The 15,399-nt window shown below is 41.9% G+C and overlaps 1 protein-coding gene across 1 annotated transcript in view; it reads right to left on the bottom strand.

Annotated features, from left to right (window-relative positions):
* Positions 1–392: 392 nt before the first annotated feature.
* LOC101863416 overlaps positions 393–15,399 on the bottom strand; it is a 35,568-nt gene continuing 20,561 nt past the window's right edge. The window contains exons 2-13 of the mRNA XM_005093367.3: positions 14,171–14,334; positions 13,099–13,189; positions 12,029–12,108; positions 11,593–11,672; positions 10,312–10,498; positions 9,675–9,899; positions 9,158–9,226; positions 8,608–8,779; positions 6,676–6,873; positions 6,060–6,152; positions 3,847–5,615; positions 393–2,850 (exon numbers count right to left, since the gene is read on the bottom strand). Of these exons, the coding sequence (XP_005093424.1) occupies positions 1,768–2,850; positions 3,847–5,615; positions 6,060–6,152; positions 6,676–6,873; positions 8,608–8,779; positions 9,158–9,226; positions 9,675–9,899; positions 10,312–10,498; positions 11,593–11,672; positions 12,029–12,108; positions 13,099–13,189; positions 14,171–14,263 (4,140 nt within the window). The 5' untranslated portion in view covers positions 14,264–14,334 and the 3' untranslated portion in view covers positions 393–1,767. The remainder of the gene's footprint in view (positions 2,851–3,846; positions 5,616–6,059; positions 6,153–6,675; positions 6,874–8,607; positions 8,780–9,157; positions 9,227–9,674; positions 9,900–10,311; positions 10,499–11,592; positions 11,673–12,028; positions 12,109–13,098; positions 13,190–14,170; positions 14,335–15,399) is intronic.

Here is a 15,399-nt window from a genome sequence, read left to right as displayed (position 1 = left end):
GCCTGAATATTGAACTAGTCTCTATACATTGAGCAAACAATAGTCAGTACGCATTGTAAGTTGTTTCAAAGCTGCAAGCACACAACACAAAAAGCTTCTCGGAAGCAGTAGGTGGGTCAACAAAACACAAAACTCTCATGAGCTAAGATGATTGCACTGGGGTAACACACGAACAAGCTTTTTTAAAATCTTTGTAAAGCTCTGTATCAATTTGAGGGGGGGGGGGGGCAGCAGACAGATAAGGTTTGTCCTCCGTTGCTGCTGCCTCAAACCATCAGTTTGACTCTCAAAACAATTATCATTTAAAACTACTCTTCCTTATATTAAGTTATATCTACAATACAAATCCAACAAGGGAAAAGGTGAGAATGTAGCTGATTCTATCATTAATCTTTTTTTTTTTTTGCATACAAAAAGAAACATCCAGTTTTATTTCTGACCATGACAACCCATGTTTCGTGAGCAGCGACAAAAGAATGAAACAATGGATTTAGATTTTGAAATGTGGTCACTCTGCCAAGGGTCCATTCAAGTTACATCATAATTATATTATTTCTGCTAGTTCACACACACAAACAGAAATAGGTTAATATCTGTTATAGGAAGTGCATAAAAAATTTGCAAAAGTAAAATATAGAAGACAAGTTTTTTTGGGGGGTAGGGGAGAATAATTTACAACACACCAACAGAGAATGAACATTTCACCAGTCACTAGGAGTTGCACCATGTTTGTTTTTTTCTCTAATGTATTTGCAACAGCACACCAAGTATCACATCTAGTAATTTATTTAAAGTCAAAAAATATCCACAGAACGGTACCATCACTGTAGGTCACAAATCACATAATTGCATTGGAACAAGGGATGCAGATACATGGTTTGCAATGTACAAAGATGATACAAACACGCAATTTCCCTCAGAGAAAAGGCCACGCCTCTTTCGTCAGCAGCCAACTTCCTCATGTCTCATCCATGAGAAGCCCATTATTATCACAAACACTTTGAGGACAGCAGTTTTCAGCTCCACTTTGTGCAAGCCACATACAACACAATGAATGCCCTTATCCAGCTCAAGAAAAAGTGAGTGACCAGTGCTTTCGACAGTCAAGCTGCATGCACGCACACACGCACAGAGGTGTGTGTGTGTGTGTGTATGTGTGTGCGTGTGTGTGTGCGTGTGTGTGTGGTGTGCATGCACATGTGTGTATGTATGTGAGGATGTGCACATGTGAGAGCATGCGAGCAAATAATTCACAAGAGACGTAAAATTTCATATTTTCACAAGAGCCAAACTATGAACCTGGCGGCAAACAGCAGGCCTGCATTTCGATAATTTGCAAGTTAAGAAAGCAAGAGAAACACAATCTTTCTTCTTCAGTTTCCCTAGCAGAGGACACCCCAAAAAGGAAGGTCTCAGGGCATACTGGGTCAAACGTATGCTAGCCAGCTATCTGAGACAAAAATAGGCCGAACCAAACAAGGTCTTAACATCTCTCCTGCACGCAACTGCATCACCCATAACTATTTCATGGATGAAGAAGTTGATTCCCTTGACTCAAAATTGCTGGCAGATTTCACTTCTACCAGAAAACATCTGACCAGGAAAGGAAGAGGGCCATTCTTTTGTGCAAAGCCTGAAAAGCTCGAATAAACCTGTGGCGCTTCTCAGTTTGGCCAGAATATGAACAGGTTTGTACCCTAGGACAGTGTGGAGCTGTTCTATTGTACTCTTTAAAGGAGCAAAAAGCTGAACATAGTAAGTAAGCTATCAAGCTATTCCGATGTTCTCTTTCATGATCTGCTTGTGAGCTATGCTAGAGTCACTGTCCCTGTGACCTCCACTGCTCAGTTTATGCGGAACCATGTTCTGTCGCGGCATCAGCGGCTGCTGTTGATGTTGATGCTGATGGTAGTGGTGGGGGTGGGGGTGGTGGTGATGCTGAAGATGCTGCATGCTACTGGTGCCCGGATGTTTGTTGGGCAGGTGCTGGGGAGGCAGGCTGTAGGGCAGGGCGTCTACCCAAGAGGAAGAGCCCGGGTCGGAGCCGGCGGCGCTGGGCGGGGCGTCCCACCACGAGATGTTCACGCTGTAGCCTGACTTGGTGTGCGGAGAAGACGGCCCGGGGTCGGACTCAATCATCTTCTGGGGGAGGAGCAGGACGTTGTTTTTCCCACCGCCGACTTCCGAGTTGTCTCCCGCTAGAGCGAGCTGCTTGTTGTTGATGAGGACAGCTCGCGGGTTCGGCGGGCTGGTGGTGGGGAGGTTGGGCTCCTCGGAGGGCGCTGGGAGAAGCGCCAACTGTCGTGGGTGGGTGGCCGAGTGCGAGTCCAGGTCAAAGTGCTCGGAGTGCCAGCTGTAAGGTCGTGACGACTGCACCGACAGCATGACCTCTGGCACACCACCACCTGCCGCCTGGCAACACGAAGACCAGCGTCGGGGATCCGTGTCGTGGGAGAGGCGCGTGAGCCGCGAGTCAGTTGAGCGCATGGTGGAGGTGTCGTACGATGAACGAGAGCCCGACTGAGAGCGCGAGGCCTGGACCAGAGAGGAGTCGTTACACAGGGCGGTGATGAGGGGCAGGGAAATGGCATGTGACTGGCCAAGAATCTGCTTTAGTTCTGGATGCAAAACGCCTTTATTCCCACTGTGTGAAGTGGACTCACTGTTCCGACTCTCAGCCTCTGAAATGTTGGCAGTACTTGACGACCTCTCACATTCTTCTTCTGCCACCACCGGTTCTTCCATTAATTCCTCTTGCTGTTCGTCTCGTCCACTGTTGAAGTCGTTGGCTTGATGGTAGACATTCTCCTTGTTCTCCTCCATCTCTGCTCCAGCATCTGAGCTGATAATCTGTGCGAATAAATAAGATAGTGCTTGAGTCATAAAAGAACTTACAAGTTACAGATTTAGAGAGAACAAAGAAGGCAACAAATAAATGCAATGGATGACTTTGAAAGAATTACTGTAGGCCTCCAAAGCTACCCAGCAACCCATTCCAGTAAGACATGCAGTCTGGTTAAAAAGCAATAAAATTGCTTTCCTTGAATGGGAAATTTCTACCTTAAAATGGGAAAAACAAAAGAGGCATTCTTTCCACATAAAAGTAACCTTTACAGCAGGACATACATAAGGACTATTACCCAACATAGGTCTGACATAACTATTCTTTCATGGTGTAGACACTTCATTTCTAAGCGCAGTCATGGTTACTTTAATTCTTAATAACCATGAAGACACACAGAGCAAATAATTAAAATTCAAACTCTGAAACCCTGGGTAATTTAGGCAAATGCAAACACAAGAAAATTCCTTTTCACAAACCTTTTTCTACATATATTATATTGAGCAGATAAGCCATTGTTTTCAAATTTACTACAGACATCTTATCTCCAGCAAAAAAACCCAACCTATTGATTAAAGACATTCTATCATAAATACTAGCACACGGCCAGAAGTAACTTTAATCCATTTCACTTTGCTCTGTGCAATTGATACAAAAAAGACAGGTTCCCACTCCCAACACCCATGACACCTACACAATAATAAAAGAAACAACAAAGTCGAAGATTAACATATCAATCCTGTAGCTGTTGAACTGTCCCTCTTCTGCTTGCAAACTAAAGTGGTACCAAGTTCCAAGGCCTTTGGTTATCAGATAACTCTTAGTTTTGGTCAGAGTATTGTAGCACTTGCAGCACAAATAGATCATATGGGAGCCAAAGATTAGAGGTGTTACAAGAGAGTAACAAACGAAAAAAAGGAGGAGAGGTGATTATGATAGATGTTAGTTAGGGAAGAAGGGCAAACCACACGAGAGCCCCACCAACCACTCCCTCAGATAACTACCTGTTTGTTCTGAGGTGAAGAATCCTTCACTGCGACACCATAAGGGATGTAATCCTGCAGCTGGTACTGCTGCTGGTTTTGATGCTGCTGCTGCAGACGTTGATCGAGAGGTTGTGCTACCTGCTGCTGCTGCTGCAGACGTTGATCGAGAGGTTGTGCTACCTGCTGATGCTGCTGCTTCTGGTCAGCTCTCATGTGGTCAGCCAGAGGCATAGTCAGGCCAGCCTGGGGAGCCGGAAGTTTCTCCAGGATGTTCTTTATCCCTCCCATTCCCGCACGTTGGGCCGATGGAGACTTCTCCGCTAGCTGAGCATTTCCTTGCCGCAGAGCAAGAAGGTAGTGGTCTGTCACGGCCGATGATGACGTGGCCGAAGGAGCAGGAGCGGGAGATTTGAACAGAGGCTGCTGATGCTGTTGTTGTTGTTGTAGATGTACTGATTGCTTCTCAGCAGCTGTGAGCTGCTGCTGCTGCTGATGCTGCATCAATGATGCCAGCAACGTGTGATCGGTGAGGACCCCAGAGGAAGAGCCTTCAAGAGGCTGCTGCTCTACACCTCGTGACTGGTGAAACTCTCCAGCACCAACCTCAGCAGGAGGTGGAAGAGGTGCCTGGATGTTAGTCAATTGCTGTGGCTGGGGTGATTGTGTCTGCACAGGTTGTTGTTGTTGTTGTTGTTGTTGTTGTTGCAATGCAGAAATAATAGGGAAGGAATAGACACTCTCTGTGGCCCGCGGGCTGGGGCTGGCAGGTAGTGTGTGTGGGAAATCAAGCATGGCGTGGTGTGTGCTCGACGTCGATGGGCCGGACAGCTTAAGCTGCTCCGATATCTTGTCTCTGGGAGACGGCAGCGGCTTGTTGTAAGCCTTGCCACCCAAATCTTGTGGAGAGTTTAAGGTTTTGTGAGAGGTGACCTCTCGGCCCTCGCCCCGCGGAGAACCCACAGGTTTGGGATAGTGTTCGTGGATGTTGGCTCTGGGGGAGCTCAGAGAGAGCTTGTCACTGATGTCCAGCGGGGAGGGCAGAAGTTTGTACGCTGGTTGCTGCTGTTGGCACAGCTCCCGGGGAGAACCCAGCGATTTGAGTTGTTGCTCCCGCGGTGAGCGCTCCCCTTGCACCCTCCTGCCTAGACTGTAGGCTCCAGGACCTCCACGAGGAGAGGATGAGTCCTTCATGCCACCTGAGCTCACGCCGGCAAAGTTCAGTGAGGTGGGGGGAGACGGGCCCGCACCAGTCTTCTTGAGATGTGCCAGGTTGAGCGGGGGTGTCAAGGAGTAAGTTGACGACCCACCGCTACCCCGGCCTCCTCCACCATGCTGCACACTTCCCCCAGGACCCGGAGAGCCAGACAGGCAACCGCGCAGTTCCGACTGGGGTAACGACAGAGGGGCCAGTTTGTCCTGGCCACTTCCGCAGAAAATCCCAGACAGAGACACAGCGCTATCACCCGACGTGTTCCGCTCCCCAGACGTCAGCAGTAAAGATCCTGGAGGTAACAGCTGAGACGACTTACTGAAGCTGTCTCGTCTCCCTCCACTCCTCCGCAGTCCCTTCCCGGGGGTGTCTTGCGTCGGGGTGGTCGGGGAGGGCAGGCTCATCAGGCGCATCGGCGTGGCCCCCGGGTGGTGTCGTAACCGCCAGCTGCCCGTGCTGCTGGTAGGGGAGAGCTCCTGAGACGGGGAGACCCCGGCGTCGGGCTTACACAGATCCAATGAGTGCGGGTGAGCAGAGACGGGACTAGCTTTACTGCCCTGTGGGCTCTGTTTGAAGCCTGTGGAGGAGTGAACGCGAAAATTATGATGAAAACATCAACTAGGCTAGAATTTTTAACCTCATATACAAAATTCATCTTTTTCCATACCTTAAGTCCCCAGTATGAGCTGGTGCACACAACATGACTTGAAAAAGTAAAAATTCCTAACATAGATGAACAGTACACATGGAGCAAGAACAACAACCACATAATGCTGTACAAAATGCAAAAGTGGATTAGCTAGCTCACTTATCTTCAATCTTCTCAAAACCAAAACTAGAAGTCATATAAAATACCCAGCCCCTTTAATGTCAAGCGTTAACCACTATATCGATTGGATGAAATAAAAGAAGCAAATATTATGTGAAACTTGCAAAAACCACGAAACAACAAATGTCAGAAACAACCTAAAAACTTTAAAAAGTCACACACAGCTCACTAAAGACAAAAGCAAAAACTCACTGAAAGAGGGCTGGAATTTTGATCTGATCTGACTCGGGGTGCCGCCAACAGCTGACCGTGGTGGGCAGTCAATCATAAACTCTCTGGTGTGATCTACCGAAAAGAAAAGGACAGTGGTCAAGAGTAAACACAAACTGTATTTTTGTTCTCTGTTCACTTCATTTTTCATTTAAATGCTATAAGACGCTCAAAAGCAAGAAAGAAAACTCTACTTCAGCTGGGCTAAAAGACAACACAAAACTGCAAGCAATTGAGACTTCAAATAAAAAGGTGCCCCTTCAAAATGACACTGCAAGGGTCATGAAATGCAACATCGTGAACACAGTGCCATAACAGCAAGTAAATTAAGTGATGACACATACAATTATCATCTTAATCATAAACAATAACCGCTACACAATCATCGACACTGCAGAAGAATGAATTGAATAGGTTATAACATTTGTATATATATGTGTCGCAAGTGCCATAAAACTCTCACTAAAACTTAAGTATACCAAACAAAATGTAATTTAACCTCTCCTTTCAATATGCTGCAAAACACTCTAGTTTTAAAAAAACAAACCTGTATTGACAGCTGTGAGCGATGTAAAAAGTACTTTAACTTTTAACTTACCGTCGCCATCATCAAAGCTGACAGCCATCCGGTCGCTGACGATGCCGCTGGTGGTGTTGGAGCTGGCGTCGCTGATGACGGAGAAGCGCTGGTTGGTGCTACTGCCCGTGACACTCATCGACTTGCTGGGGCTGTGCTGGAGGTTACATTTCTCACGGCCTTCGCTGTAGACGTAGGACTCGCGGTACCGCTTTTGATCTGCAAAGCCAAATAAAAGGGGGGAAAAATGTCAATCAAGCAAAAGCAACAAATCTTTCTCTTGGATGAACAAATCACATAAATATTTCAAATATTGCAATAAGTTAATAAATTACAATTTAAAAAATGTTCATCTACATTTATACAATTTAAAAAGTTTTCATCTACATTTATACAATTTATATCATTTACGAAGCAGACTGCTTCAACCTGCACACGAGGGCCAACCCTGTAAAGGGATAACTTTATCGGCATATTTCACGGTAAGGGTGTGAGAGACAACACAGTGTTTGTTTTTTAAATAAAATTCTCTTGTTGTACAGTTTTGTGTTCAATTTGTGTTGTTTTGATTGTGGGCCCAATAAACATGGGAATAAAAAATAAGTGTTGACTTTGTTTATTTTGTTTGATATTTTGTGTAACAGTGTCGCGGACGTTAAGATTTAGACTTAGTGCGTTTCACGATGTTCGCAAATCTGACAGTTTTCGTATTAAATGGCATATTATGCTAGATTTTCTCAAAAAATGGCTAGAACATGCAAGAAGTATGTTTTTCTAACGTGATAAGGAAATCTAGCATCAGTTCCTACAGCAACGGATAGAGAGAAATGGTGGTCGTAAATAGCAGGACTAAGTCCGACATTTTGACCTGACAGGAAGTGCCAAATTTACTTCCAAAAGTGAAATGAATGTAAGTCTTTATGCTCAGATTACGCGATACTCATTTCTACATCGGTTGTAGCCATAATTTGCGAAAATTGAAGAAATTATTAGTAGATTCGAGAGTCGTATGTGACGCACCCCTCCCACTGAGGCGCTGACATCTAACGGCCAAAATCGGCATATTACGGAGATTTACGGAAATTCACGAGGACTTTCCGCGCAGCCGAGGCTAAATACTACTTCCGTTTGGGGTCATTCTTTCATTCTTTAGCGTCCTTTTCGATGAGATGGATGTTTGTCCTGTTTTCCAAGTTTTTCTTTTAAGACTCTAATGCAAGAAACACACCAACGTTGGAAACCATTACAAATCCAACCCAATTACACGCGTTTATCTGTCATATTTACTATGTTTATATTGATTGAAAGACTGCAACACAACGCGTAGCACTTTTAGGAAGTAAACAAATGACGTTAGGGACAAAAATAGCACGTTCTTTTAGAGATTGTCTTGTTCGATGCCGATAATGCTTTGAGCCGTCCAGATTGTTGCGGGTGATTTCGAGGTGTTATAGGCTGTTCCGGCGCTGGGAGACATTTTTCCAACTGATTTCTTTTTCTTTTTTTTTTTCTTTCAGTTATTCCCATTTTTTATTGTTTAGGCTATTTTTACTTTTATTATTTTAATTTATTGTGTACATAATGATTTTTATGGCCAGTGAATTCGATTAAATGGATCATTATACCAAATTTAGTGGTATTCATGGATGTGTTGTTTGCACCAAGGTAAGGTTACATTTTATTACATTACTTTTTGCACAAGCCTTTGCTGTCTCTCTAACATTTTTACATTCCTCTTTAATAGACCTTTTCATTGATATAAAATACATAACCCTTTGAAAAACTTCAAAATCCTGACAAAATATTGGGAAAGTGGGAAACCTGTGGGTCCTTATCGCGAAATCCGCCATAGGTGGTTTTCTCGTACAGACGCTGAACTTTTTCTAAAACCCGTTTCTCGTTCAAAGTAGCCAAAACTTTCTGAAAAAACACCCGCAAAAGAAGACGACAAACCTTCATTGTCCAGGTGATGTATCTCCATCAGTTTGGGCTGTATGGCCATCTGGAACATGTGCGTGCTGCGGCAGATGGTGAGCAGGTACTTGGACTTGACGTCACAGTCTGTGTAGTACATGAACCGGCGACCACCCGCACTTTGAACTGAGCGGATCTCAAATTTCTTTTTCTGAAAATTTATTGAGAGAAAAACGTGAGATAAAAAAAAATATTGCAGTAAAAAAACCCAAAGCTTACAGTGTGTTTTGGGGAATAAATATCTTAAAGCAGTAAAGAAGAGTTCCCACTTGCAATCTTATGAGTGAAAAAAGCAGAAACTCAAATACTGCAATAACAAATTTTTCGCAAGTCTATCAAATACAGATGCTCCTCTTTAAGAGCAAAACAAAGGAAGACAAAAGTAAAATCAGTATAAAACATTGAATACAGTAACAGTTAAACAGACACCGTGCTGCAAGATATACCATTCCTGGATACTCCATAAGCAATGAGGAAATCAGACGTAAAAGTAACATTGTTCAAGACAAAAGCTAGAAAAATTTCTCACATCAAAGTACAGCTTTGCTATGTCCTTCCACAAGAAAGTTGATATGTGGTTTTTGTAGCCAGCATCATCCTGTAATAGACAAAGAAATCATAATTCAGTTAAAAAGGTTAAAGTGCATGACCAGTTGTTGTTTTTTTTAATGAATAAATAAAATTAATGAAACCTGTGCAGAATTTTTTAAAGTAATATATCCTCTAAAAAAATTTAATAAAAAATTCAGAGACATTTTGAACCTTAAAAACAATAAATTAACAAAAGATTTATTATCAGCTCTCTTCTACTGAATTGTGTTACCAGTGACACCTAATATTCATCTAGACAAGCTAGAACACGAAAGTAGTTTTTTCTCCATCTTGCTCGCTATGACTTTGAACTGCTTTATCATATCTTTGGGAAGCTATACAAAACCTCTGAAAAGCTTTGTCTTATCTTTCTAGCCCAGAAGGGAATCAAACTAAAACAGTAATCTTAAACAGTCAAAGCAAGATAAACTGTCAACCTTTCTTGGATTTCTCACCTCGTACACCTCCACCCCTTTAGCGCAGATGGCTAGCCACGTGTCGCAGACTTTGTCCGACTTGCGCTTGCGCACCGTGTAGAAGTGCAGGTTGTGGCCACCAGGGGGCATGGACGCGTTGCGTATGTAGCGCAGCTCCGCATCGTTCTTCGTCAGGTTGTGCAGATCCTTGTGGATGGTGGGCATGTTGTTGGCAAGGTAGTCAACTCCATGACGGTCAAGCATCTGGACACACAAATGGAACAGTTAAAAAATTAGATAAGTGTGGAAATAATTCTCTTGCCACATTGAATAAAAGGAACAAATCACCACTACACACCTTCTATTACCAAAAATGTTCTGGATTCTTTTCACGTTTGGTCCTATTAAAACATTTCCTCAGTACAATAGAAATGTGAAGAGTGTGGAAAATTCATCTCGTAATATACTGAAAGCAAAAACCAGTTTGCAGTGAAAGTAGCCGAAGTACTGCAGATTATTATTTACACAGCGACTGTTCTTCAGGTTAAAATCCCAGCAAAATAATCCCATTCATAGACCCGCACAGGGAAAAACGTGTCTAAAGCCAGACACACATACTGAGGGAAAGGGGCACCCCCCCCCCCCCCCCCCCCCCCCCAATATCCGACCCACTCACCCACTGCGGGAAGTAAAGCGCCGGGTTGAAATAACCGCCTTGGTGCCGCTCGGCCAGGTAATTGCCGTGGTCGGCTTGTAGGGCGTAGGCGGCCAGCTGGAAGCACTTCTCCTCGTTGTACAGGTGGTTGTACTGGAGGACGTTCTCCTTCAGCTGCAGGTAGTACTGGTGACGCGTCACTTTCTCCCTGAAAAATCACACACAGTTCCGTTTTAGTTTTTGTTTTTGTACGAGTTTTACGGCACTTGCAACACAATAAGGTCATATAAGATTAGAGGTGTTACAAGAGAGTAACAAACACAAAAAAGAAGGAGGGGAGATAAAGATGATAGATTTACCACACCCGAGCACCCATCAATCACCCACCATTTTAATTTTACGAAGAGTTTTATGGCACTAAGCACTCAGGACACAATTAGGTCATATTACAAGCAACAAAGATTTTATTTCTTTTGGTACAGATTCTCGGGGCTCACAACTGCATAAGGTCATATGAGCGCCAGAAGAGTAGAGGTGAACATTACAAGAGAGTAACAAACATAAAAAAGAAGAAGAGGAGATAAAGACGACAGATGTTTGAAAGGAAAGAAGAAACAGCAAGCCAAACCAGAGCATCTGCCAACCACCCACTGCGACGAAGATTACAGATGGTATTAGAGAGCAACATAGAAAGAAACACAAAGTTTAGTTTTTAGTAAGAGTTTTAGAGCAGTTGCAACACACATACGTCATATAAGTGCCGAAGATTACAGGTGTCTCTAGAGCAACATACAAAATAAAAAAGGAGGAGAGATACCGACAATAGATGTTTGATTTCACAGGAAAGAAGGAACAAACCACATCACAGCACCCGCCAACCAAAGTTCAAATGTCTTTGACACTAAGGGTAATGTTAATAGGAACATGCAGCTGCAACAAAAAAGGCATGATAGGAAAGATTGATAAGTTAAATCTACAATGCAACTTCAGCCCTGTAAGGCACCATATTTAAGGTTAAGTCTGAAGTGTTTAAGGCACTGATTGTCAAAGCCAGCAACTAAGTCACGGCTAGGCACAGCAAAACTGAGTGCTAGCTTGAGGTTGAAAACAGTAGTTCAACACAAAGATGGTCGGCAGTTGGCATAGACCTGAGCGCGAAGAAGATGGAAATCTACTCATAATATAATGCTCTTTAACTACTATGCAAATATGAAAAAAACAGATAGCAAAACTGAAAATAAAGATCTGTGCCATGTATTTCTAGTAGAAAATGATAATTCTCTTGTCTACCATGATAGTTACCTCAATAAAATGACTTGATCCACATAGAACTGAACTCGAAACCATAGGTTGATCAAGGCTTTGCCTTGGCTGTCTGTGCCCTGTGAAAAAACGTGACAAATAGTAATACTACTGTGACCTACAGATGAACAAGTGAATAAAAAAAAAAGAAGTTTAACAAGATAACATAACTTCAATAAAACCGACATGTTACGTATCAGTGTAGCTATAACTACCAAAATAAAACAACTGTAAAGTAATACAATAGTACAATCATTCAAAACATGACTTTGACGAAAAGAAATGTTCACCAGCTGAGGTTTTGGCACTGATGTCCCTCAAAGATTTAGTCAGAAATTCGGGTATAAATCCTTTCATGTTCCATACTCTCAACATCATATATGACACACAAAAGTAAGACAGTTTTATATCCAGAAAGTACAGCTTCAAAACTTACCTCCCCAGACCCAGATTTCCATTGTTTGGGAGCAAGCTTGTGGATCTTTTCATCCAAGACTATAAAGTGATATTCATTGTCTGAAAAAAAAAGAAAGAAAACTCATGAATCATGACAGCCATACATGAACCTGATAAAGATACATGTCGGGTTATCTGATAATAAATAGCCTGTAAAAACGTCTTGTGATGATACAAGAATGAAAGAAATATCAACTCTACACAAGATTATCACCTTACAAGTCAGTCAATAAACAAATTCCAAACTACAGACATACTGCAATGCAAAGCTTTGAACATCACAAAGATACCACTTTGCTATAGAGACAAACATTTAAGAAGATCATTAATATAAAATTGAAAAAAAGAAGAAAAAGACAGCATCACAGGACAAAAAAAACCCAACATATTCTATTGAATAAACAGTGCTTTTCATTTTGTCATGTAAAGAAATGGTTCCACAGCAAACATTGGAAGCTCGGCACTGTCTGAATAAATTTTATACTCCTGTGACCTTTCTCAGAGATTACGAATGCACTTGGCTCTATGATAAGATAAAGTGAGTGCATCATTTGTATTTTGTGTGTGTGTGTGTGTGTGTGTGTGTGTGTGTGTGTGTGTGTGTGTGTGTGTGTGTGTGTGTGTTAATGGAGGGAATTAAAGAGCTGTGTTTTTCTGTTGAATAGGCATTCATTCATTTTGCTGTTCAGTTAGCATTTTTTTTAAAAATTCTTTCCAGCAGGTGTCCCCTTTGGAGATGGTTGCACACCTGTGCTGCTTCTGAATGGGAAAGGAGCCAGGACATAAGCCATGCTTGGTAGCCCTTTATAGGCTTGTGTCAAAACCGTATAGGGGCCTACCTAGTGCACTCTGCCAATCAAATTTAGTAAAATCGAGTCATGGCAAGCCAGATTTTTATCCATGGAGGTACAAAAGCTACCATCATGGCACAGTGACGATTCAACTGAATTAGATTTTGACCTTCAATAGCAAATGAGTTTGTTTTTCAAGGTCGTTAGTCGAATGATTGAACGTGTACAGCCAATCACAGGGCTTTAAAATCTCTCTCACCTTTTCTGAAAGCCAAGCCAAAGTATTCTGTCTCCCGCAGGCACAGCTGACCTGCCACCTGGTTAAAAACTTCCTGGAATTTGGATTTGACCTGCAATACAAAGGGGGAAAAAATCAAGTCATTATGAATCAGATGATGATGTTTATCAGACGAAAGGAACCCACATACAATTACACAAGACAAAACAACAATAAACACTTAAAATATGTCATCATATGGTACAAAACAGCAACAGTTTTATGCAAACAATTTCGGACACACACATGGAGTTAGGTGAAACAAATGCCTGAAAGAAGGATTAAATTCCACTGAAATTGCCTTCAGAAAACAGTCAGTGGGCAGAGGGTAAATTCAACAATAAAATCATAACAGAATCCTTTCCCAGAAAAATATGCTCCTCTTTTAAAATGGTATTAATTTCTAATTACGTTTTCAGAACCATGCACATTTGTAACTGATAAAATCACAATTATATAGCTCCTTTTACATCTGTCAGAGACTGAGACTAATTTTTGGCCAAAAAAAAAAGTTTTGTTTTCAAAATATCACTCAAACCTTTGAACAAGCAACAACAAAAATGACAGACTTTCCTACTTTTATATTGACTCACAGTTCTGTAGGTATAATATTCTTTTTGTTGTCTTAAAATTTGCTTTACAAATGCTGTATGTCTATGCAGCCTGGCACACATGACACACATAACCAAAACTGTGGGATGCTGAAATCTTTTCATTATAAAGTACAAATTTTATTACGTGTTACGTATATGTTTTAAATACAAAACAATATGTATAAAAGAAAAAAACTACGGACCTGAAAATCTGTGTACTTTGTAACTATGTGCGTGCTAGACTGTAAGCATAGCTAAATTTTAATTAAATTTGCTCCTTCTTTTCAGTCTACACTGAACGCTCAGAGTATGTGTACTTTAATCAAAGCCGAGCACTATGTATATATGCCATATATTATTATTATTATTATTATTATTATTATTATCATCATCATTATCATTATTATTATTACAACAATTATATGAGGAACAGCCTTTACACAACACCTGGAGGGACTTACATCGACATGAATGACGCGCTCGTCTCCATTGAGCAGGTGAACGTTGACAATCTTCCGCTTCTTGCCACTGGCCGCCGCCTGTTTGCTGGCCATGGTCACACCTCAACTTGGGTCCAGGACGCAGAATAGCGCCTCCATCACTGTCTCGCTATGGAACCATCAGCCTGACCAGAGGAAAAAAGAAGTGCATGTTAAGTTTTTTTTAGTAGTAGTAGTATAGGGTTTTACGGCACTCGCAACTGCTAAGGTCATATGAGCGCGCAAGTTTGGTTTTTTTTCTTTTCAAAGAAGCACAACAATACAAAATCACAATTCAGTTGGGGTGGGGTTTTTTTTAGTTTCAGAGGTTTTATGGCACTTGCAACGCGAATAGGTCATGGTCATATAAGTGCTGAAGATTAGAAATCTACTAAAGAGCAAACAAGAAAAGTAGGAGGAGAGATTAGAAAGGACTATAAATGGTCGCTTTTAAGGACAAGTGGGCTAACCCAGATTTCGGGGGTTTCCAGAAATCTTGACCTACACCAAAAGTGGGCATTGCCCTACATAAAGGAGAAGTTTGGTGTCGTTGGTGTGTATTTGTTTGGTTATAGAGAAAACTCTCCTTTTATTTAAAAAGAAACTGAACAAGGGGTAAAAACTCTGCCTCTGATTTTCTCAAAACAGCATTATTTCGGGATAGCGCCCCCTTATGCTAAAAAGCGACCAAACGTTTGATAGGAAAGAAGGAGCAAATGACATCAAAGCACCCACCAACCACCCACATAATATCATAAAGGCCACCGGAACAAATTAGTGTTGGGAGTGGGCAACAACAAAAAAACAAACAACAAACTGACAGATTCAACAAAACGACAGATTCAACAAAACGACAGATTACATTCACGAGATTTCACGCTGTAGCTCAAAGGACAAATCAAGTCAGCATGACACTGTCAATGCCACATTTCATCTTGACACAGATTGGGGTAACGGGAAAGCTGAGAAAAAAGTCAAAGGAACAGACCTCTCAAAAGCACACGTAAATCAACCTCAGACTTTCAGAGAATAAAAAGGCCCTTATACGAGAACGAACTTAAAGGAAATATGCAAATATTTCATTCACAAGCCCGTATTCGTAGAAGTAGATAAACAATTTAATATCAATGCAAGCCGACACCCTGAACAAATAGAAGTTGGTTTTCAAAAAAAAAATCAAAAAAATCTGACAACTGAAACAGAGGAGGGAA

This window comes from Aplysia californica, unplaced genomic scaffold, assembly GCF_000002075.1.
Source record: "Aplysia californica isolate F4 #8 unplaced genomic scaffold, AplCal3.0 scaffold00062, whole genome shotgun sequence".
NCBI classification, from domain to species: Eukaryota; Metazoa; Mollusca; class Gastropoda; order Aplysiida; family Aplysiidae; genus Aplysia; species Aplysia californica.
Note: the sequence above shows the minus strand (reverse complement) of the source record. Positions and strands in the feature narration are given on the sequence as shown.